Raw genomic sequence first — 24,995 nt, forward strand, 5'->3', positions numbered from 1 at the left:
TTACAGAAGGTCGTGGAACACATGACCTTTTGTTTTGGTCACTGGCTGTCTGCCCAGGCCACGTCTGCCCAGGCCACGTCGGATCCGACGTGGCAATCTGACGTGGTAAAATTGCGACCAATTCAAAAGGTCGTTACTTAGAATCAGCCCGGTCCATTTCAGTTCTTTAGATGGGCCGAGCCCATTAATTCAGCCTTTTTAATATATATTTTTGTTAATTTTTGCTAGCTACATGGGCCAGGCCCAGTAATTCGGCCTTTTAAATTTCTTGGCCTATCCCTTTTGACAGATTTTTTGTCTTGTTTTTGCTAGGCCATTTCTTTGCTGGGCCTCTCAAGTTTTCCCCTCAGAAATAATTGTTCAATATATCTTAGGCTGGGCCGAAATAATTGATCCAATCCAACTTCTTTTATTATGCCATTGACATTACAACACATCACACTACAAGTTATCTTGGGCCTAGCCTAGTTCCGATACATTTTCAAAGCAACATGGAATATTATAGGAGCTCAAAATATCTTTACATGCATTCATTCTAGCAGTACATATCTTTATGTCCAAGGAACCAGTAAGTGCCAAACAAAACTATTCTACAGCAAAGAAAAGAAAATAGATGACAAGACATCATAGAAGTTCCTATTATCCTCCTTCTTCAACATTTGAAAACCTTCACCTGGCAGTAGATCAATCATGAGTGAGAAACAATACAGCAGCAAAAAAATGTTCAGACGATGCAAAAAATAACAGTCATTACACATGGTATTCGCGTACAGATTATAAGTCATGGATCCATTACACATAGTTTTTGTGTTGTGGACCTTCATGCAATTGCTACTTGGTAAGGCATTACAATGCCCCAGGAAGTGTACCACACTACAGTCAACAGTCTACATCATGCACAGCTAGGAATTGTAAGTCACATTGCATAGTCAGCAAAAGTATACTAACATCACAAAGGTAGGAGAGTATAAAGTGATGATCTAGATTGAGTTACCATCGGTGAGGAGGTCGATTATCTCCGTGGTGTGCTTGATGATGCGCACAGCCATGATCTTCTTGCCATTGCATCCATGTGCTCGATTATGGGGGTACCAATGCATCCAAGTAGAACAAAATCACCACATTAACCCCCAGCTTCAAGTACAAGCTAAGTATATATCAAGTGTCAATGAAAATAAGTTGAGAAAAACACTGGAAATAATTATATCATGTCATGCAAAGTTCAAACCGAACAAACATATGCATGCCAAGGTGAAATATTACAAAGAAAGCACTCATCAGGTAGCAGTGCATACAAAATCGCTGTTTTAGTAGTAGCAAATACTCTCTATGTAAGCAGTAGTAAAAACTAATGCAGTACCAAATTCAAAGATTTTTTATTGTAGCTAACAGAAGTATGGAACAATAGTTAACAACTCAAGTCAGAAAAGGTAGGAGTGTCTCTCCAAGAGACACAACTGATACTAAGCAAAGATAATAACAGAGCACAAAATAATGTAGGTACATTGACTTCTTTAAAGACAATAAGCAGGACCAACAGATTCACATGTTACATCAGCATGAAGTTAAAATGGCAGATGCCAGGCTATAGGAGGAATCAACAGCGGCAAGTAGCAGCATCTACGAGCAGTGCTTAGGGGCAGCAGCAGTGCCTAACTAGCAGGAGCAGTAGCAAAACAACGAGCGGCGGCAGCGGAGTAGCAAGCAGGAGCAGCTACTGCATCTGATGGTTGGTAGTGCAACAGCGGTGCATCATCAGGGACACAAGTCCACCAAAAAATCAAGCATGCCATGCCACAACTCTGAACTCACGGAGGAAGCAGAGACAAGCCGTGACTTACAGTTGTAGCTTAGAAGCCAAGCATAAGGGCAATTCAAGTACAAAACTCTAGAGTTAATACCTAGTTCTTGACAGATGGCCATCTTGCGGAACTCCTTGCGCATCAGAGTCTTGTGCTGGAGCTTGGCAGGGGTGTTCTGCTTCTTGGTCTTGGTCGTGGACAGGACAACAGCCTTGTCCTCTCCCGCTGATGGCTGGACCTCCATGGTCTTGCTGTTCGCCAAGCCTGAAACCACATCAGCCCCACAACAAGTTAGCTCCTTGCAGAGACACTTGCAAACAAAAGGGTTAAAAACAGTGCAAAGAGCTACGGACCCGAGAACTTGTAGGACTGGATATTGTAGAGGTTGTTTGGCTCCTTGCTGAACTGCACCTTGGTGTTGCTGTTGCCGAACTGCTTGATCAAGAAGTAGTTGTTCTTCTTCACGAGCTCCCAGACCGGAGACCCTGGAACGGTAGTCATTCCCTTGGCCTACATCACCAAAACAACAACCAAAAGTCAGATCCTACAGCTAGCAACAAGCAACAGGATGCACTAATCCTACAAAATGTGGAAACATTTAACCATTTGACGCAAAATTGTATGCTGATTGCAAGTAGAAACATGGTTACAAAAAATATACAACAGAAGCAGCAGTGAAGCTTGAGAGTCCCATCGACTACTGACAAGTACTCACTGGCAAGAGGAAATCATAGTGTGCAGATCTAACGCGGGTTGGGATCTAGCCTAGGACGAACCACATACGTTTTACATGGGCACACAAATATCATAAACAAGTATGCACAGATTATGATTGAAATCTTGCTAGCGAGCAGTCAAGTATTACTTCTTTGCATGGTAGGATACAAATATTATAAACGTTGCTTCACGGCCACTGATTACTTGCTCATTGCGCGGAGATTTTAATCAGTGTGACAACTAGTCACTAGATACAAAACAATTCATATAAACAGGGCATGTTGACCTGTGTGCGGAACCGATGACGCAGCTGATATGGATATGGATCGGCGGTGGGATGCCTACATCAAGATTCAACAATCAAGGTTTCATCAGTAAATCATAAGAAAGAAAATCTCAAGTCAAGTTTTCCTGAATCAACTAGACTTCACTGTGTAGGTACTACCAAGTACCAACAACTTAAATAGCTAAGTACCACGCTTTAGTTCTACATCTCTACAGTTCTATATTTACCAACCCAATGTGCCCAATTTCCCACAGACCGATTCAAAGTTATTATAGCTTCCAGGTTAAGCCTAGGGAATCAAAGGAAATACACATCAGAAATTTTAGGTACATGTTGGGTTAGCACTACAATGTTTCACACTTATTTTGCACAAAAAACCATAGGAGGTTTGTTGTACTCGATTAGGAAACAATGACAATGGCGGGGTGAATAATTTCATCTGTGCATATACAAGGATGACATTGTGAGGTACTAGCACACACAAAGCACTAGTTTACCAATCAGGCTATCGCTGCTCAAAATGAAGAGGCTTCGCTGCTAGAATTCACTCCCAAGGTACTAACAAAATAATAAATACCTAAGTGTCAAGCTACAACTCTCCATTTCTACATGTTCTCAACACAGAAAAAATGCTTTGTGTGTGCACTGCGTGCCTACTCCGGCCTCCTTACATTGCAGATCAGCTCCCCATGGAAACCACCAGCCGCCAGGAGGTTGTCTTTCACCGTCATGGTGCTGATCTTCACCCTGGACAAGGGCCGACCTCCCCGCATATCCTGAACAGTGTGGTCGCACAGTGGATCAGAGATTGACTGGCATTCCGATGATGCAGGACTATCACATCGCTCTGTGGTAGATCACCTGATTTGGGCATGCCACGTTGAGCACTTCTTTTCCTCTCCTGAGTAAGGACCACCAGTGCCTCACAGAATAGTTTTGCATGACGTACACATCATGCTTGGAAGTAGCCCACAGGAGGTTCCTCAGCTGCACATGTACAAGTATAGGTCAGTGCGTTCGTACCCGAATTCTTCTTAAAACTCTGCATAAATACAATGATGCAAATGAGCGCCATTTTATTCAAGCACACCTGGGTAATTACAACTATGTGATTCTACTGATAATCTAGATCTCCTTCAGGTTTTGATTCATTTAATCAAACGATAGAATTCCAAGCCTGCATCCTTCTGTACTAAATGGCAATTATACATGACAAGAATAGACACCAGTAAAATAGAAGACAACAATTTTTTTTGCACAATTCATTTAAACTTCAACGGTGTAGCATTCCAGAGTGTGGACTATGCCCATAAAGCCGAAAACAAATCCTATCACCATCATTTCACCACCACCGAGTTTTTGACAGCAAGGGACACTACAACATGTTCTAGTTTTTATGCAATTTTAGTTTAGATATCATTTAAATTTATGTAGTAATATAGTTTATGCTACTAGTCTGAATCGAGTTCAAATCATGTTTGATGGACTAGTTTGAATCAAATTCGCATGGATTTGTGTTTAATTTTTTTAAGGAGTTAAGTTTAAGGATTCAGCTAGGAACCACTAATTTATAGAGGAGCAAATTTGAGGAGTTAAAGATAAGAGGCCATATAGGGATCGGTTAGAGATGCTTGAGCACGCGCGCAGCCATTTCAATAGTTGAGGATGTAGGTAGGGGCACACGCGTGCTCACACAGACAAGGACCAAATAGAAGAGGTGAAGGGAGGAGGCCGTACCTTGGACGAGGAGGTCGGCCATGGACTCGATGCGGCATCCGTCGGCAGCACCCCGGCCTAGGGTTTTGGATCGGAGAAATGACGACGCAGGAGAGGCGCCAGTCAAGTCAGTATCCATCACCATTTTTAGGAAGGAATCCACGCCGAGATGAGAGCACTATGGGGGGGGAACCTTTGACCGGCGCGTCCTCGAATGAAGCGGCGGCTGTCCCCGCGGCGTGCCCCGGCGGAGGAAGAGGCGGGGCTGCGGCGGGCGGTGGCGGGGGCGGCGCATCAGGGTCGGGGGCGGGGACCCAGACTTGGCTACCGCCGGGCCGGCCCCAGACCTGCCACCTTCTCGGCATCGCGGCGGGGGTCTCTCCCGGAATCTTGGCGGCGCTTGATGGGGAGGTGCTTGATGGGGAGGTGGGCGGTGCTGGATGGCGAGGGCTCGGCGCTCGGTGGGGTGGGAGACTGGCGTTGGAGGCGTGGTGGCGGCGCTGGACGACCAGTGAGGCGCTGGTCGATGGGGAGGGAGGCGGCGCTGGAGTGGCTAGACGATGGCACTAGAGGAGTGGGGGCAGCAACGGGTGTGGGGTGCGGCAACGCCGGACGGGATTGGAAGGAGGGGCGGCGCGATGCAGATGTGAGATGGGGAGGACGACGACAGAAGACTGAAGCTAAGCGAGAAGATGGAAGGGGATCGATGGATGGATGTGGGAAAGAAAGGAGGCGGGTGGGGTGCATGGAAAATGACCAGTTAGGGTTTCAGGGTTGGTGTGGAAGGGTTGAGGACGGCCGTTGGATCCGCGAGCATCCGACGCCGTATGATGCGTGATCCGCGTGAGATGTCCACGGACCAATCAGGATGCAGTATGATGTTATGACCATCTAAATAGGTCATAGTTGCCTAAAATTAATGTGTTAAAATCATGTCAGCTATTTTATGACCTGAAAAATGCAAAAAGAAAATGCAAAACCTTCTCATTGTGTCACCAAATGTGAACAAGTTTTCAGGAAAAATAACAAACAAGAAATAAGATAAATAACTTTTAAAAGGTGTCGTGAGAAATGAGTTTTTGGCAAAAAAACATTTTCCAATTTTTGAGTGCTCAAAATGAGTTTTTTCGTGAAGGACCTACCATATATTTGTTGCAAAATTGGATCAAATCAATTTTCTAAAATATTAGGCCATGTTTAATACACAATTAATCAAATGGTTGGGTGTAAAAAGTTTTGATCCACCTCTGGTGAAAAAGACGAATTTCCGCCAATCCAGTTGGAAGCGGGTCAAGTTTGAACTGCAACTGCCTTATAGTTTGCTCTTTATTTTTTCCAAAAATCATTTCTAGGTACATAAGTATCTATTTAATCAGAGAAACACCAAAAAAATTCCAAGATTCAACCACTAGCTAGGAACGGTCATGCCCGCTGTTTTGACCGCATTTTGAAACGGGCATAAAAAATTCAAAAAAAAATCAAAAAATTGGAAAACCTTCGCATTGTGTCATTATATGTGACCAAGTTACCAGCAAAAATTATAAACTTGTAATACAGCGATTATTTTAAAAAAGTGTTCTCAGAAACGAGCTATCAAGTGTGAAGATGAATGGCTTTCAAACCAAATGCTCAATCTTATGGGCACATTCATGGCATAGTTTGTTCAAATGATCTCATATTGTGCACAAGGGTGCATATTGGAATGACAAACAATGTTGCTTAAGGAAGTTTTCATTTTCTTTGGACGAAAAATTCATTTTCCATTTTTCGAGTGCCCAAAATGAGTTTTTTGTGAAGGACCTACCATATATTTGTTGAAAAATTGTACCAAGTCAATTTTCTAAAATAGTAGGACAGATTTAATGCACAGTTGACCAAATGGTTGGGTGTAAAAAGTTTTGATCCACCTCTCGTGAAAAAGACAAATTTCCGCCGATTCAGTTGAAAGCGGGTCAAATTTGAACTGTATCTACCTCGTAGTTTGCTCTTTATTTTTTCCAAAAATCATTTCTAGGTACATAAGTATGTATTTAAGCAGAGAAATACCAAAAAAATCCAAGATTCAACCACTAGCAAGGAACGGTCATTCCCGCCGTTTTGACCGCATTTTGAAACGGGCATAAAAAATTCAAAAAAAATCAAGAAATTGGAAAACCTTCGCATTGCGTCATTATATGTGACCAAGTCAGCAGGAAAAATTATAAACTTGTAATACGACAATTCTTTTAAAAAAGTGTTCTCGGAAACGAGCTATCAAGTGTGAAGATTCATTGCTTTCAAGCCAAATGATCAATCTTATGGCCACATTCATGACATAGTTTGTTCAAATGATCTCATATTGTGCACAAGGGTGCATATTGGAATGACAAACAATGTTGCCTAAGGAAGTTTTCATTTTCTTTGAACGAAAAATTCATTTTCCATTTTTCGAGTGCCCAAAATGAGTTTTTTTGTGAATGACCTACCAAATATTTGTTGTAAAATTGTACCAAATAAATTTTCTAAAATACTAGGACATATTTAATGCACAATTGACCAAATGGTTGGGTTTCAAAAGCTTTTATCCACCTCTCATGAAAAAGACAAATTTCTGCCGATTCAGTTGGAAGCGGGTCAAATTTGAACTGCGGCTGCCTCATAGTTTGCTCTTAATTTTTTTCAAAAATCATTTATAGGTACATAAGTATCTATTTAATCAGAGAAACACAAAAAAAATCTAAGATTCAACCACTAGCTAGGAATGGTCAAGCCCGCCGTTTTGACCGCATTTTGAAACAGGCATAAAAAATTCAAAAAATATCAAAAAATTGGAAAACCTTCGCATTGTGTCATTATATGTGACCAAGTTTCCAGGAAAAATAATAAACTTGTAATACGGAAATTATTTTAAAAAAGTGTTCTCAGAAATGAGCTATCATGCGTGAAGATTCATGTCTTTCAAGCCAAATGATCAATCTTATGGCCACATTCATGGCATAGTTTGTTCAAATGATCAATCTTGGAATTCCAAACAATGTTGCCTAAGGGAGTTTTCATTTTCTTTTTACGGAAAATACATTTTCCATTTTTCGAGTGCCCGAAATGAGTTTTTTTGTGAAGGACCTACCATATATTTGTTGCAAAATTGGACCTAATCAATTTTATAAAATACTAGGCCATATTTAATGCACAATTGACAAAATGGTTGGGTGTCAAAAGTTTTGACCCACCTCTGGTGAAAAAGACAAATTCCCGCCGATTCAGCTGGAAGCGGGTTAAATTTGAACTGCAGCTGCCTCATGGTTTGGTCTTAATTTTTCCAAAAATCATTTCTAGGTAAATAAGTATCTATTTAGTCAAAAATACATGGTTTTATGGCGAGACATTGAGGTTTGGACGGTGGCCGAGGGCCCCAACTCTAAAGCGCATAAGCTCGCATGCCCGCCGCGTGGTCACCGTGTGACCGTGGTGTTGCCATGCGTTCTGGGCGGCCTAGGCATGTCTAGTGGGTTGGGCACTCCCCAGGTAGGTGCTAGGAAGAAAATTACAACATAAGATTCTCATGAGGAGACCGAACTATGCTCAAAGATGAATTAGCAGCCAAGTGTTTGATTAGCCGTACGGGAAATGCACATGGCCAATGGGCGTGAGTTTTGGCTGAGGATGATCATATACTAAGAAGAATGTCTTCACAAATTTTTAGGGAAATCAAGAATATATAAATAACACTTCCTTCACAAAGTGCTGCTCTGAACAGAATAGGAAAATGAATAATGTTGAGTTATTTTTGAACTAGGGAAGGAAGGTTTTTGACATATTTGATGAAGATATGATCCAAACAATTTATGAGAATTTTTTGGGAATTTTTGGAATAACATAAATATAGGTTGCTTCACAACCTAGGGCAAAAATTGACACATGGACATGACACATAGGCAAAACTGATGAGATGGCGCCTGGTCATCACAACCCACCATAATTTACAAGGCTATGACCATCTATATTGGTCGTTAACAACTAGAAATAAGGCAGCGACCAGCGCTGTTTGCTTTATGACCATTTCGTGTATGGAAATTACGACCATTCTGACCAAAATGGTCGCAATGGTTTAGGGTTTGGAGCCCCCTGAACAGCTTTTGACCAATTGGTCTCAAATGGTCATAGATCTATGACCAATTCTTCCAGGGTCACTGACAGAAGGTCACTAGTTGACATATTTCTTGTAGTGCCCCAGATATCCCGACCGGCCTTGCTCCACTGCCCATCTTCCCACGTCGCTGCATGTGGATCCTCTTTAGTTGTTTGCTTAAAATGTATCTAGGCCGGCATACGTTCCATCTTGCAATCTTGTCCTCAAACCGGTTTTGATAAACCACCATGTTGTCCCTTATTACATGGAATGCTTCTTTTTTGTCGGCTATGTGTCTTCAACTCGTGTTATTGGGCAGTAACTATTTCCTTTCTACCTCCTTTTGCAAACAGGGCTATCCATTCCACCTCGTTTCTATTGCGACCTTTTGGTGAACTGCACAAATCACTTTTTTTCTTAAGAGTGTTTTGTGCAGTTCTGCCAAAATGTCACACGGGCAATGTTTTTACATTTCTGTTGGACCGCAGAAAGGGAGATTGGTTTTGCTATCCTCCTCATCCAACTCCGTGCCTAATCTCCTCCAACAAGTAGTTAGTCCTAAAGATAGATCACAGAGGTGATCAGCTTCTATTTGTGTGTGTTATGTTTCATCATCTAGTTCCACTATTATTGTAATCACACTGACTGAATATATTTGCAAACAGGGATGATCAACTCGATTTTAGTGGAGTTGGACAAAATGATCGGATTGTGATGTCCTCCATACACCTCTTTTTTGGCTACAAAGCTGGGTGAAACTAGCTAACAACCAATGAACACTGTGCCCGGGAAATGGAGCCATGCCTATGAACAACATCGATCAATTATATTTTTTTTCTTTATTTGTACACCTTCTCACAACTTTGTCTTCAGTTGTGATGTGAATATCGGCGCTGATCTGCGAACCATTGAGATGCATTAGCAGCCATGGTAGTTTCATTTGTATTTGATGGAATGTTGTAATGAGACAATCTTGAGGCAAGAGGACACATGAATCCTAAGTTGAAACCTTTTTTTTCCTGCGGGAACCAAAGTTGAAACCTTCATAGCATCACAGTACAATTTCATTATGCTGGAAAATTATGTGTACATATAAACAAATCCTGATGGATTGATAGCGATGCCAGAAACAATTCAACTTTGTTTCGCTAACATGTGGGACATCCTTCATCCGGGTCCACCTGCCATGCAACAATATTGAGTGCACAACTGCAGGCAAGATTCACCACGGTTATTGCGCCGCAGTAATAATGACTAGTGAGCAGTCAAATCACAGAGCCCCACCTTTGCCACAGTAAGTTGCTCGGACGAAGCAACATCATTTCTCTCTTCGTTGAATCCGCTGGTACTCCAATATTCCCAGAGTAATAGGTGAAGCAACCATCACTTCACCTTTCCCACAATAAGTACTACCTCCTTTTCTATTCTAGAAACAACCATATGCGAATATTGGACGGTAGCAACACAGCAGCTGAATCAAAAATCGAACCAAAAAATGAACTACTACTAATGGTGAGCGTTTGCTAGTATCATGTACTCCGTCTGTCCATGTATATAGGGCTTAATGTGTTTTCCGAGACTAACTTTGGGCTTGTTTGGATCCATGGGTTAGAGCTAGTTTGAGCTAGTTGGGACTCAAATAGCCCTAAAGTATCCAAACACGAGGGTTAAATTGGAGCAAGTTGCACCAAACCCACCAAAAAAACTATCCCACCCAAGAGGTGCTAATTGGAGATAGTTCTCATTGGGCCCACTGAAAAATCACTTTTCTCTCTCTATCCCACCAGCCAAGTGGTGCTAATTGGAGCTAGTTCTCGTGGGGCCCACTGAAAAATCAATTTTCACTCTCCATAAAGTGCATTTATTGTCAATCTAACCCTGTCATCCAAACACCTCGTTGGCTAGAGTTAGTTCAGGGTTAGTCATGAGTTAGTCTAACCTCTAGCTAAGTTAGAGTATCCAAACAAGAGCAGTATAGGACATGCAAGTTGCTCAAAGCATACCATTAAATTCGTACGTGAAAGGATCTTTTTTTGGAAACAGAACATGAAAGGTTCTTCGAATGATATAATTTTCAAATTATATAAAATCTTATCAATAGTCAAAGGGAACTCGAAGAATACATTAGGCCCTACATAAAATCTTATCAATAGTCAAACCAAGTGTTACTACTACACCAAACAAGTTCAAAATGAGAAACTGGACCCACTCACGGCACGGCACGTCTGTTTGGTCTGTCGGTCAAAGTGCTTCCTCTTCTTGGCATAACAATAGAGTACAGTAAATTTTTTAGAATGCTCTTGGCATGTCACTAACATGTGATGAGTTAACCGACCTCAATAGACGGCAAAATCGCCAGCCCGCCGCACTTTGAGACACGAGGATCGAGAAGCGATACGGGCTGGTGGATTACTAGAGCTAGGTGTCGCACGGAGGCCAAGAAATATGGTGATAGTGTGGGTTGGCCATGTATGACGTAACTACACTGGGCTGCCGTGTTTCAGACTCTTCCAGTCTACTGTGGAGAAGATTGGGTAGATTTTATATCACCGAATAAAAATATAAAGAGTCCAGATGCTCCACCGTGAGGTTTCTTGCTCCTTCTCGGTCGTCGGAAAGCGTTCTTCTAAGTTTTGCCGACACGTGGGACATCCAGCATCTAGGTCCATTTGTCATGCAAGAAAATGGAGTTAAGTATAGTAGAAGAGACTCACCAATGGTCACGAACGTAGGTGGAGTACATGCACGAATCACCCAAAAAAAGGAATACGAGCACGAAAAGAAGAGGTGCAGGCACCGACGCAGGTACTCTTTGCCTCTTTCCCTATAACTGACGCGCGGGTACACGGTGAGCTCATTTCTGTACGAAGAGGTAGCTCACTAGATAATTTGGCGAGTGTAGTAGTTGTTCATGGGAACCACACGTGGACGAATCAAAGTTCGATCATGACGCGGTGGCACGTTTTTTATAAATTAAGTTATTCTATTCGATGGCACGTATGCACCTTTTTTTTGAAACGAGAGTACGTAACATTATTTTCTCAATGGAACGTGAATCATGCACACACTGAATGATGAAGCACGGGATGGTAGCCATGGACATGGTCAGCCCTTTTTGGAGACTAATACACTACTTTTGATGTGTCCCGTCAACTCGAAAATGAGGAGAAGCTTTGCTTACTAGTACGACCTCTCCCTCGCTCACGCGCGCGCGGTGGCTCGCAGGACGAGGAGAAGATTTTGCTTTACGATAGTGCGCTTAATACAAGAGGTGGACGTGCAGCAGTTCATTCGGTGTCAGATTGCAAGAAGTATCTATACCGTAGTACCATCATCATTGTTCGACTTCCGGAAGAGGCGAAGAGCCAAGCGCACGATCACCTACTCACAGTATAACCGACCGCGTTTGCATGAATTTTTTAACGTAGTATAATCTGAGTGGATTGCTCCAGTGGTCATCACACGTGAGCCAATCGATTTGCACCCTTCCGTGCTCCATTTTTTCTTGCGTTCCTTCCTCGGTCTAGCACGCTGACAAGTGGGCCCCATGCTCATGTATGCAAACGTGGTAGTCAATTATTTTGCTAGAGTCAGCTATCACACCCTTTCGATGCCACGTCAATGTACCCACTAGAAACAAGTTAGACTTGTTTGGCTCAACTGCCTCCCTAGGTGCTTGGAGAGGAATTGGTCGGCACAAGGCGGTTCTATAGGCGGACAGGCGGCAAAAAATAGGGGAAAACGCGCGAACCAGCTAGACGAGGGAGGGAAGCTTCTACATTCGTGGGGGACATGGCATTGGCCATTGGGCAGCAACAGGCGGTCATCCGGGTACGTCATAAAGGATATGAAGAGGCATCCTATATCAGCAAGGATCAGCTTCTTGATACGTCTCCAACATATCTATAATTTATGAAGTATCCATGTTGTCATATTATCATTCTTGGATGTTTTACAATCATTTTATAGCAACTTTATATCATTTTTTGGGACTAACCTATTGACCCAGTGCCCAGTGCCAGTTGCTGTTTTTTTGCTTGTTTTTTACATCGCATGAAATCAATATCAAACAGAGTCCAAACACCGCAAAACTTTTTGTGGATTTTTTCTGGACCAGAAGACATCCAGCGCGCTAGAATAGCATCTGGGGGTTGCCCCGAGGGGGGCACAACCCACCAAGGCGCGCTTGGGGGCCCAGGCGCGCCCAGGTGGGTTGTGCCCACCTCGGTGGCCTCCCGCACCCCTCTTGGCCCTATAAATCACAAAATATTCCAAAAACCCTGGGGGCAGCCCTAGATCAGAAGTTCCACCGTCGCAAGGCCTCTGTATTCACGAGATCCAACCTAGACCCTGTTCCGGCACCCTGTCGGAGGGGGAAATCATCACCGGTGGCCATCTTCATCATCCCGACGACCGCCATGATGAGGAGGGAGTAGTCCACCCTCGGGGCTGAGGGTTTATACCAGTAGCTATGTGTTTAATCTCTCTCTCTCTCTCTTGTGTTCTTGAGATGTCACGATCTTGATGTATCGCGGGCTTTGTTAATATAGTCGGATCATATGGTGTTTTCCCCTCTCTATCTTGTGATGAATTGAGTTTTCCCTTTGAGATTTCGTTTTATCGGTTTGAATACTTTTACGGATTTGAGAGCACTTGATATATGTCTTGCATATGAAATACTCATGGTGACAATGGGGTATCGTTTTGATTCACTTGATATATGTTTTGGCACTCAACTCGCGGATTCCCAAGGTGACATTGGGGTAATCTATGCATAGGGGTTGATGCATGTTCTTGTCTTTGTTTCTTTGGTAGAAATCTTGGGGCACTCTTTGAGGTTCTTTGTGTTGGACTGAGTATTATGAATCTGAAATTATTTGGTGTTATTTTAGTACGAAGTCTTGGATAGATTGATCGGAAAGAATAGCTTCGAGGTGGTTTCATACCCTACAAACAATTTCTTCTTATGTTCTCCGCTAGATAGGAACTTCGGAGTGATTCTTCATCGCACTTTGAGGGATGGTTATATGATCCAATTATATTAGCATTGTTGAGAGGTTGCACTAGTGAAAGTACGGACCCTAGGTCTCATTTTCAAGCATTGCAATACTGTTTGTGCTCAGTTTTGTTACTGGCTACCTTGCTGTTTTTTTATTGTTCCTATCACAAAAATCAATATCTACTATCATTACTACGGTTTTATTACCATCTCTTCGCCGAACTAGTGCACCTATAAAAATTCCCGTTGTATTTGGTGCGTTGGGGACACAAGAGACTTTTTATTATTTGGTTGCAGGGTTGTTTGAGAGAGACCATCTTCATCCTACACCTCCCACGGATTCATAAACCTTAGGTCATCCACTTGAGGGAAATTTTCCACTGTCCTACAAAACTCTGTGCTTGGAGGCCCAACACGTGTCTACAAGAATAAAGTTGCATAGTAGACATCACTTCCCTACCGATAGCTCATCTAACAGAACTCCCAAGTTAACTGTGCTGAGGCTGGAGTAGTCATGAGATGGGTGACCGAGTGGGAAGTGTACTCGATATTAACTAGATTGATGGGTCACTGCAAAAGGTTTATAATAAACCTTTGGAGTGACCCATCCATCTAGTTAATATCGAGGTCGTTGTTTTGTAATTTTTGTTTTTTTTTGTTTTTTGAACACAGTTTAATCAAAGGTCTATCGCGTTACTTTTTAATAATTTTTGTTTTTGAACACATGCTAATTGACTTGAAAGAAGGTCTATCGCATTACTTTATGACATATTTCCAAAAAAGGTGATATGACCTCTGTCAACTTATGAGTCATGTCTGTTAAATTATCCTCGAGGTACTTGTTCTAAAATTAATCTCTGGGCCTTGCCGGAGTGCTGCAATCTGTCGGCGTCAATTGCAAGATGAGCCACCAAGCTAGCAGTGGAGTTGCCAACATGCTCAAAGTGCACGCAACATTGAGTAGAAAGAAGCATGCCTAGGAAATTAATGCGTGCTTAGGGAGTCCCTTTGCTCAAAGAGTTCGGTTATACTATAAGACCAGCCACAGTGGGAGTAACTTCAGGAGTAACATCGAGTCCAACTCAGCAAATTTGCTTATGTGGCAATGAGTTAATGAGGAGAGAGGTAGTTTGAGTAACTTAGCTAGTTACTGTAACATCACATGTCCTAATGCAATATGAGTCTATAACCTAATAAATGAAGATTTGCATGTCACCACAGTTATGTTACTACCCACTATGCAAAGAGCCTTCCTATATCGGCAAGGACCAGCCCCTACCGATTGCTCATCCAATAGAACTCCCAAGTTAACTGTGATGAGGCTGGAGTAGTCATCAAATGGGTGACCGAATGGGAAGTGGACTCGATGTTAAACTAATGGGATGGGTTACTATAAACGTTTAGTTGGCTTAAATGTATACAGTGCTCCGGCCTATTAGTTGAACCTCGAGGTCTTTGTTTTGTAATTTTTGACATTTTTTGTTTTTTGAACACATGTTAATCGAAGGTCTATCGCGTTACTTTTTGATATTTTTTTGTTTTTTGAACACATGTTAATTGGCTTGAAGGAAGGTCTATCGTGTTACTTCATGACATCTTTCCAAAAAAGTGATATGACTTTCGTCAACCTATAAGGAATGTCTGTCAAATTAACCTCGAGGTACTTGTTCTCAAATTAACCTCTGGGTCTTGTAGGAGTACTTGTTTTTTGAACACATGTTAATCGAAGGTCTATCGCGTTACTTTTTGATAAAGTTTTTTGAACACATGTTAATTGGCTTGAAAGAAGGTCTATCGTGTTACTTCACGACATCTTGCCAAAAAAGTGATATGACTTCTGTCAACCTATAAGGCATGTCTGTAAAATTAACCGCGAGGTACTTGTTCTCAAATTAACCTCTGGGTCTTGCAGTCGTACTTGTTTTTTGAACATATGTTAATCGAAGGTCTATCGCGTTACTTTTTGATAATATTTGTTTTTTAAACACATGTTAATTGGCTTGAAAGAAGGTATATCGTGTTACTTAAGGACATCTTTCCAAAAAAAGTGATATGACTTATGTCCACCTATAAGGCATGTGTGTCAAATTGACCTCGAGGTACTTGTTCTCAAATTAACCTCTGGGCCTTGCAGGAGTGTTGCAATGCGTTAGCGTCAATTGCAAGATGAGCCAGCAAGCTAGCAGTGAAGTTGCCAACATGCTCAAAGTGCACGCAACATTGAGTAGAAAGAAGCATGCCCAGGAAATTAATGCGTGCTTAGGGAGGCCTTTGCTCAAAGAGCAAGTGTATATAAGGTACAGTTGGTAGGCTATAAGGATGAGGAGCGAGAAGCGATACGGGCTGCTGGATATACTATAACTAGGTGTCCCACAGAGGTAACATTCAAAGTTATTCTCACACTATAGAATGGTATAGGAATGTGGAGAGATTTGGTTGATTTTATATCGCTGAATAATATAACATATTATGGGTGCAAACGCTCCACCGCGAGGTTCCTTGCCCCTTCTCGGTCGTCGGGAATCTATGTTCTTCCACTTTTTTTTGACATGAGCTTTGTTCATCCTTTTTCCAACACGTGGGACATCTAGCATCAAGGTGCACGTGTCATGCAAGAAAATTGAGATAATCAGATAAGTAGTGCGTAAGTGAGTCGTGCACTTCGATGGCACCTACTACGCAATATTTTTTCTCCTCGATGGCACGTGAATAGTGCATGTACTCAATGACGGAGCACGGGATGGTAGCCATGGACATGGTCGGCCCTTTTTGGAGAGAGTACTAAATAAGTTTGATGTGTCCCTTCAACTCGCAAAATGACGAGAAGCTTGCTTACTACGCCTTCTCCCTCGCCAACGCGTGCGCGGTGACTCGCAGTATGAGGAGAAACTTTTGCTTACAAGCGGTGGACGTGCAGCAGTTCATTTGGTGTTAGATTGCCAAAAGTACTACTGTAGTACCATAATTATTGTTCGACTTCCAGAAGAGGCGAAGAGCCAAGCGCAAGGTCAACTACTAACCTAGTACAGTATACTATAGCCAAAGTCGGTCCATCTTTTTAGAGCATGGTTAATTAATATAGGCGGCTCTTGCAGCGGCACATCATTTAGAGCAAGTACTCTCTTCGTAGGAACATAAAACGTAGGAATAGGAAAATTAAAGGATTGGAGTGGCATGTCCACTTGAATCCCATAGCATTAACATAGTGTTCCCCTAAAAAACCAGAGTGTTTGACACAGGAAAAACAAAGGAAGTGAAAAAAAGTTGGAGTGGATGCTAGATTGCCAATTAACACGCGATTTCATAGGAAAAAAATCCTATAGCATTCTATCCTATGAATCAAACGACCATTGTAGGAAAATTATGAGGGGGTGTCTCCAACAGTGTTCCTCGGCTCGCACCTAGCATCATGGTGGTCGAACTTGGATTCATTCATCTGGTACACGTGGCATCTCAGATCTGGACACAAGATGGCATACACTGTCAAGGATAATGTCCTCAAAGCCGGACGTACATGGTCAAGGTCCACGGTCAAGGGGGTAAGGGCAGACGCGGCCTCTCACTGCATCCACTATTTGAAGCGGCACACCGGCCGAGGGCGCCGCCCACTACACTCCCAGCTGTACCCGCCTCCTCGCCGCATTCAAAAACCTACATTTACTAGCAAGATGCCCATGCGTTGCACGGAACATGAAGATGCATTTGTATGAGTAGTTTATCTTGTGGGAGAAAAGGATGAATGAGGGAAGGCGTTATTTGCAAATGCGGAGAGGGGTGTGGGTATCTCTTTTTGCAAAATTATGATAGTTTCCTTCCTATCTGTGAGATATAAATCGGACGGCCTAAATTGCAGGATGGTAGGCACACCATCATCACCAACTCTGTTTTTATAAGAGTAGAGATAGAGAAACCCGCGTGGAATGCAAGAAACCCACTCCGTCCACACACGTCCATTCAAGAGCAGTACGCCGGCCAAGCTCCTCATTCCACCATTTTCTCCACTCTTTCGGCGGCATCCGACGAGCAGGAAGAGCAGTTCTCTGACATAAAAGTCGTCTAGGTGGCCCGCCGAGCCCGGCAGTTACGAGCGAGGCAGCTCGCTGCTCCACCTACCTCACCTAACCCGTCGAAGGTAGTTGCCGCATTAAGCCAGTGCGTGGTTCCGCAGCTGGCCGCTCCAATACAACTTGAGGAAGTGTGCCGACTTGCTCCATGTCGGCTTGTCGGTGAGCACGGCGGCACGGGCATCGTCGCTGCCCTTGACGCCGCCGCGTCGTACAGCGCCTCCAGTGCCTGCGACTGCACCATCCGCCATCGACGCACACATAGCCACGCCATGCAGGCAGAGAAAGAAGCCGCCGCGGATGGCAACGACGTGATGCGGCTACGCGGATGTCGACGAGGTAACGGCCAGCACGTCCCCGCCTGCCGCCATCATCGTGGAGAAGTAGAACACGGGAGGACGCCGCCGTTGGTATCCCATGAAGGCTACTGCCGAGGCGACGCCGGCGAAAACAGCCGGTGTCTTGCACGATTCTTCTTCAGCCGGATGCTGGAGAAGGACAAAGAGATCGGGCGGCGACCATTTAGATTAGGTATATTGATTCTACCAGGCTGGTTGTAATGGGAGTATCATAAGTAGTATCATGCATGCCAACTAGGCAAATTTGATGAGGTGGCGTAGAATTAGATGAAGAAAGAGAGGGTTGAATATCATATTATGATACCGTATGGAATTAAGTTGCTCCCAGTGTGGTTAGTCTTAGGCCTTGTTCGGTTCAACCTCCTCCCAAGGGGTTTGGAGAGGAATGGAGGGGAATTTGGCTTGTACATGATCTAATCCCTCACAATCCCAGTTAATCTATGTATATTGTGGGTATGTTATTTGACCCCTCATTTTGCCGCGCTACGACTAGTGTGACTGTCTGCATGCAGTACACCATCCTCTAATTTGGTGGATGCCAAGCCGGCCCGAAAAGGAGATATAACTTTTTTTCAAGTTGAAAAATGTTACCGATGAGGAGCCATAATTAAGCTGGAGGCGTCTCTTATTTTATTTTGAATGGGCAATAAGCTGGAGAGCTGTAGAGTGTCTCAAATGGGCTGCCTCTAGTGTTAAGGCCCTCCAGTATGAAACACGGGCAGCCGACTGGGCCGATGCAAAAGCCTATCCATCTTAAATCCCATTTGTTTTTGTTTTTTGCGAGGAGAAGCCCATATTTCTTGAAGAGGGGGCGATCCCAGAAAAACCCTCCTTCCTCCTCGCTTCCACTTATACTGCAGCTCGTTGGACTCTCCTGCTTCCGTTGCCCCCCAATTCCCCCTCCCCATCTTCCTCACTCGTACAGAAAACCCCCGCTCACCTTCTTCCTCACTCATACAGAAAACGCCTGCTCCTCTTCTTCCACTCCTACCGAAAACCCCAGCCCTCCTTCTTCCCCACTCGCACTGCCACTAGGCTCGTCACTGGCTACTCTGCTCAAACCCACGAGCTCGGCACAACACCCAGAAGGAAAATGGAGTCGTCTGGCCCCAGCGCCAAGAAGATGAGGCTCCCACCAGCGGCGACGCCGATTGTAGATCCCGCACCCGGCAGCGCGGGGAGAAGCGATGAGCCCCCCACCCAGATCTGAGGAACCCATAGAATCTCTGGTGGACCGCATTAGCGATATCCCGGACGACATCCTTGGGGAGATCATCTCGCTTCTCCCAACCAAGGATTGCTGCCGCACACAAGTCCTCTCAACTCGGTGGCGCCCTCTATGGCGCACCGCGCCCCTCAATCTCGACTGTTGTCAGATATCTATCCTTCCTGAATTTGATCTCCTCGCGGCCATCGTCTCCTCTCAACAGCAGGTCCCCGTTCAATTCCTCAGCATCCCGACACGCTACCTGCTCTCCGTACCCTGCATGGTGGATGCTTGGCTGACATCCCCTGAATTCGAAAAACTCCAGCAGTTTGGGTTCTACCATTACCACGAAAGTTTCATACCACGAACCGAACACCAAGAATTTGTGCCCACACCACCATTGTCCATCTCGTGGTTTTCCTCCTCTCTTCACACCGCCACCTTCTCCTGGTGCCATCTACCAGACGATCTACTACAATGCTTCAACTCCCACTGCTAAAAAAACTTTTGCTTGTGGTGGTTTATTTGTTGGAGGCCTCACTCCACATCATCATCCACTCCAGTTACCCTGCCCTGGAGAGCTTGCTGATTGTTTTGGGAATAGCTATTAGTTGTCTCCAAATAAAGTTGCCTCACCTTAAAAGCATTGGAATTTGTTTTGAAGGACAACAGCTCATCATCAAAGATGCCCCTTCACTTCAAAGGTTGCTCCTTCATTATTGTTATAAACCTTCGCAAATAACTGTCGTCTCCGTGCCCAAACTGGAGACCTTGGGTGTAATTAGTGATCCGTTTAATGATCACAACAAGTTGGTGTCTAGCTCCTCACTTTTTCAGGTACTGTATATTATCATTTACACATTTGTAATCATAAGCTGCATTTTTCATTTGTGCGCATAAGTTTTATATCATCTTGGAGTACACTTTGGGTACTAATATTATGTTATATGCTCAATGAAGAGTTCGTCCATGGATGGCCTATCAATGCTGCTGGATTCTGTCAAGATCTTATATATCCGAATGTTTAGTTTTGATCTGAACATAATTATGGGCTTGCTGCGATGCTTTCGATCTCTGGAGAATTTATATATAAAGGTGATGATTTCATGCACATTGAAAGCCCATATATATTGTACTAGAATTAACGTTCAACTGTCGCTCTTTTGACATACTCTTTTTTCAGACCTTAACTGTTTTCAATCTTCATGTCTACTTAGGCACTAACACCTAGAGAAAAACATATATCCAATCGGTGGCGTAATAAGCACCAGGATTTTCTCAGTTCTCATGACATTCGTTTGAGGACAATAACGATGGAAGGATATGCATCCAACCAGGCAAACAGAAGCTTTGTCACATTCTTCCTGTTGAATGCGAGGTTACTATTGTCCATGAGGCGTAAGTTTTTCAACAAGAGATTTCTCATGGACGGACATGTTGAACAGCAAAAAAGAAGTTCCAGGTGGACACACTAGAAAGAAAAGACACATCCGTGACATTTTGGGCTGAACGAAAATCTTTTCTGTCATACTTATGACACTTCTATGACGATAATTGTGACAAAACAAGGTATCATCATAGATGTGGTGGGGTTCTACTTATATGACAAAAAATCATGACAGAAAATGGGCTTTTCGTCCTGGGCGGGCCGGAGACGCAGCTGCATGACATTCTTTGGGTCGTACATGATGGAAAAAACCGTGGTAGAAGTGAGGGCGAGGAAAATATCAGGGTGTTCCCAGTTACGGTGGGTGGTCGGGGCCGAGCGATGCGCGTTTCTCTCGTACACGCACGCGCGTGGGTGCGAGGCGTTGGGCTCTAACTGAACCCGAGCGATTGCACTGCAGGCTATGCGTTACTGAACCCGAGCGATCGATCGATGGCTGTTAACTGAACCCGATCGAGCGATTCCTTCGCTACTGCTGCTAACTGAAGCCGATCGATGCTGCCTCTGGATGAACAGTGAGCGTTGCTGGGGGGTTGGATGAACAGTTCCCGGTGGGGGTGGATGAACAGGACCCCGTGGTGTTGCCTCTGGATGAACAGGACCCCGATCGATCGAGCCGGTTGGGGCTGGATGAACAGGACCCAGTGGAGGGCAGGATGAACAAGACCACCCTGTGGAGGGAAGGATGAACAGTAGATGGTGGAGGGCTGGATGAACAGTAGCCCGTGGAGGGGTGGTTGAACAGGAGCCCGTGGAGAGGGCTGGTTGAACAGTAGCTGGTGGAGTAGCGCGCGATGGAGGCTGGATGAGCAGGAGCACGTGGATGAACAGTCGCAGGTGGCGGCTGGAGGAGGTCGACGGTGGATGAACAGTAGCCCGTGGAGGCTGGAGGGGGTTGACGGTGGAGATGAACAGTATCCCGTGGAGTCCCGTTTTGCGGTACGCCACACCCCTCCTGATGAACAGGACCCCCGTTTCGACCGTAGCGCTCCAACACAAGTCCGTTTCCTACGTTTTGCGGTACGCCACACCCCTCCCGATCAACAGGACCCCCGTTTCGACCGTAGGAGGTCCGTTTCCTCCATTTTTCAGTACGCCCGACCCCTCCCGATGAACAGGATCCCATTTCGAACGTGGCCGGTCAAACACAAGGCCGTTTCCTCCGTTCTGCGGTATGCCAGGCCTCGTTTCCATCGGCTATTCCGTCCAAGGCGGTTGGCTCCCACGTGTTCCGTTGCCTCCCGATGAACACGACGCAATCCGTTGCCTCCCCATGAACACGGCGACGATGCTGTTTCTCCGTTCTGACCCAGCCATGTACACGAGCCCTGGCCGTACGTATGCGCGAGTAGGCGTTCGAGACCCTGCCCGTATGTACGTACGTTGCCGTATTTTCTTTCTTGCACACTGGCCGTTGTACATACGTGTACATGCTACGTGCGCGCCTCTACTACGACACGTGCGCACCTCTACATCGACCAGTATGTACGTACACGTTCGCGACCAGAATGACAACGCTACGTACGCTTCGACCAGGTGGGTCCCGACTGTCAGGCACTTCCTTGCGTGCGAAGATGTAGCTGGTGGGTCCCAGCAGTCAGGGGGTGAATCATTTTTTTTGCCCGGACGCACTTCCTTGCGTGCGAAGATGTAGCTGGTGGGTCCCAGCAGTCAAGGGGAAACGTTTTTTTTTTGTGCAAAATACGGTGGCCCGTCCGGTGGGTCCCCACTGTTAGGTGGAGGAATAATTATTTTGCGTGTAATAAGGAGGCACTTCCTTGCTGCGGCCGTGGGCCCAGCTGTTAGCCTCTCCATGTACAGTCCACGTCCGATGGAAGCCTTTCCTTGATCACGTTGACCACGTCGCGCCGAGAGCACCAGGGCGGTGGACGACGGTGAGGCCTAGGAAGGGGACGACGCGGAGCCGGGGAAGACGCGGCAGTGGATGCCCACGCGTAGAGGAGTACGAGGGTTCATTGGTTCGCTGCGGTGTGAGGCTACCGTCGCCGCAGAATAACAGGGGGTGTGGGTGAGTAGAGGGATGGCCTGGCCAGCGGTGGGAGTAGTAGGGGGCGGTGAGGCCTCCGCCGCATCGCAACCGGCCATGGGAGGCAGGAGCACGAGGCACGACCGGCGCTGCTTTGGGCGGCTGGAGCAAGAAGACCAGAGGTTGAAGAAGCACTACGGCCGTTGGATGGACATCGTACGGTCACTAGAGCTAGAATCGTTTATATTGACTAAGTTGACAAAGCCCTCTGTCCCCGTCAACTTAGTTGGCCCACAAGTCAGCCTCCCACTATTGTGGGTCCCAGCTAGCAGGGGGTATTCATTTTTTTTGTGCGTAATAAGGAGGCACTTCCTTGCGTGCGAAGATATAGCTGGTGGGTCCGACCTGTCAGCGATGGGAACGTTTTTCACAAAATACAGAGGCCCTTCCGGTGGGTCCTAGCTGTCAGGTGGAGGAATCATTATTTTGCGCGTAATAAGGAGGCATTTCCTTGCGTGTGGCCTTGGACCCAGCTGTCAGCCTCTCCACGCACACTCTACTTCCGATGGTGTCATTCGTTGACCACTCCACGTCGAGCGCATCCAAGGGGGTGGATGACGGTGAGGCCCCGGACAGCAACGAGCCGGAGATGGGAAGACGCGGGAGTAGAGTCGCAGACGGACAGGTGTACGAGGGTTAACTGGTTCTGGTGCGGTGTGGTTCGGCAGTCGGTGGAGAAGAACAGGAGGTGTGGAGGGGTGGAGGGATGGCCTGGCCAATGGTGGAGTAGCGCTTCACAACGAACCATGCTAAGCAGAGCTGCTAGCAGCAGGAGGCTGGAGCAGGTGGTCCCGGCGGCGCTGGAGGAAGAAGACGAGAGATTGAAGATGGATGCCGGTCGTTGGATGTAAATCCAACGGCTAACGATGTCAGAATCATTTGTTGACTAAGTTGACAACGACTTGCATTGGCTTTGAACTATTGGCCCACATTTCAGCCTCCAAAAATGTGGCACGTATTCAACCCATTTTTTCAGAATTTACAGTCTTTTTTTGCGGGGTAGAATTTACAGTGCATTTGATCTCTTTTTTTTGAACTACAGTCCATTAGCTGGCCTCGGTGAACAAATAATGTAGCGTCCATGCGGCCCATTTATGTTTTTCCTAAAAAAATACAGGCCATTTGCACTTTCTCGAAATACATGATTTTGCTGGGCTTATTCTAATTATAATGTTGGGGTGGGCGCAACAATGTTATGAAAAATAAACAGGGCTGAGCATTTTGTTATATATATATATTTAAATAAGATGTGGGATATTGTTTTCTTACATATGTAAGTATCTGTTAAATATATGATGACAATAACAATAATATATAATAACATATAAAATAATTTAAATATATATAATATAGTTAGAAGGGAAACATAAGTTGGACTAGGCGTTCCTATTCTTATATAGAAAAATAGAACAGACCTCTGCGTTTTCTTCAAAAAAATTACATAAATTGGGCTGCCGATGTTTCAGGAAAAATAAAACCTCGGATGGGAGGTCCATAGGCCGGTCGATACATGACAGCCCTCAAGAAAATACAAACAGGCCTATGGACCTCCCATCCGAGGTCGTGGGCTGCGCATGTTAAAAAAGAAAGCCTAGACGGGGCAGCCCAAAACCCAGCTGATACTTGCTGCCCCGGTGATAATAAATGATACCTGCCAGCTCCCCGGCTTCATTGTGAATTTATCTCCTATGGTAACTACGTTGAAGCACCTAAAAAATGTAACTATGTTGACAAACCCGTGGGCCCCAACGTTAGTATAGCATTAGGAGGAAGTATTTTTTCGATGAGGCACTTGCTTGCGTACGGCCATAGACCTGGTGGGTCCCGACTGTCCGCCTCTCCACGTACAGTCCTCTCCAAATTCCTCTCGTTTGTTCAGCATGTTCACAACGGCAGACAACAGCGTCCCTCGTTTTCTCTGTTTTTCGCACACTTGACATTGTGTGGGCATCTTGAAAATAGCATATCTTTTTGACTGTGCATCATATGAAGATGTGCTATGTATGAATGTTGATCAGCATGATGTTAACTGGCTGGTAGTTCCAGTTTTGACCATGAAAAAAACTTCCAGCATGATGTTAACACTGTTTGAAAAGGCCGTGTTAATATAAATGCTCTGCCTCTGAAAGTTGTAGTTTCTTATCTGAAACTGAACTTGGAGTTTCTTATCTGAAACTGAAACTTGCAGTTTCTTCTATGAGAATCACATTGTCTGCACTTTTATACTCCTTGAAACTACATTT

General features: G+C 44.8%; 1 protein-coding gene across 2 annotated transcripts; it reads right to left on the minus strand.

Annotated features, from left to right (window-relative positions):
• Positions 1 to 389: 389 nt before the first annotated feature.
• LOC109743260 (large ribosomal subunit protein eL28y-like) lies at positions 390 to 5,232 on the minus strand. Of its 2 annotated transcripts, XM_073502153.1 has the most exons (8): positions 4,543 to 5,232; positions 3,667 to 3,792; positions 3,477 to 3,581; positions 2,806 to 2,860; positions 2,156 to 2,312; positions 1,902 to 2,066; positions 995 to 1,147; positions 390 to 673 (listed from the first exon to the last, which is right to left on the minus strand). In XM_073502153.1, coding segments are annotated over exons 3-7 (390 nt in total). In that variant the 5' UTR covers positions 3,479 to 3,581; positions 3,667 to 3,792; positions 4,543 to 5,232; the 3' UTR covers positions 390 to 673; positions 995 to 1,136. The 2 variants fall into 2 exon arrangements, with proteins under 2 accessions (XP_073358254.1, XP_040248662.2); XM_040392728.3 differs by having other exon boundaries at positions 995 to 2,066.
• Between the last annotated feature and the right edge of the window lie 19,763 nt (positions 5,233 to 24,995).

Source organism: Aegilops tauschii, chromosome 6 (genome assembly GCF_002575655.3).
Source record: "Aegilops tauschii subsp. strangulata cultivar AL8/78 chromosome 6, Aet v6.0, whole genome shotgun sequence".
NCBI lineage: Eukaryota > Viridiplantae > Streptophyta > Magnoliopsida > Poales > Poaceae > Aegilops > Aegilops tauschii.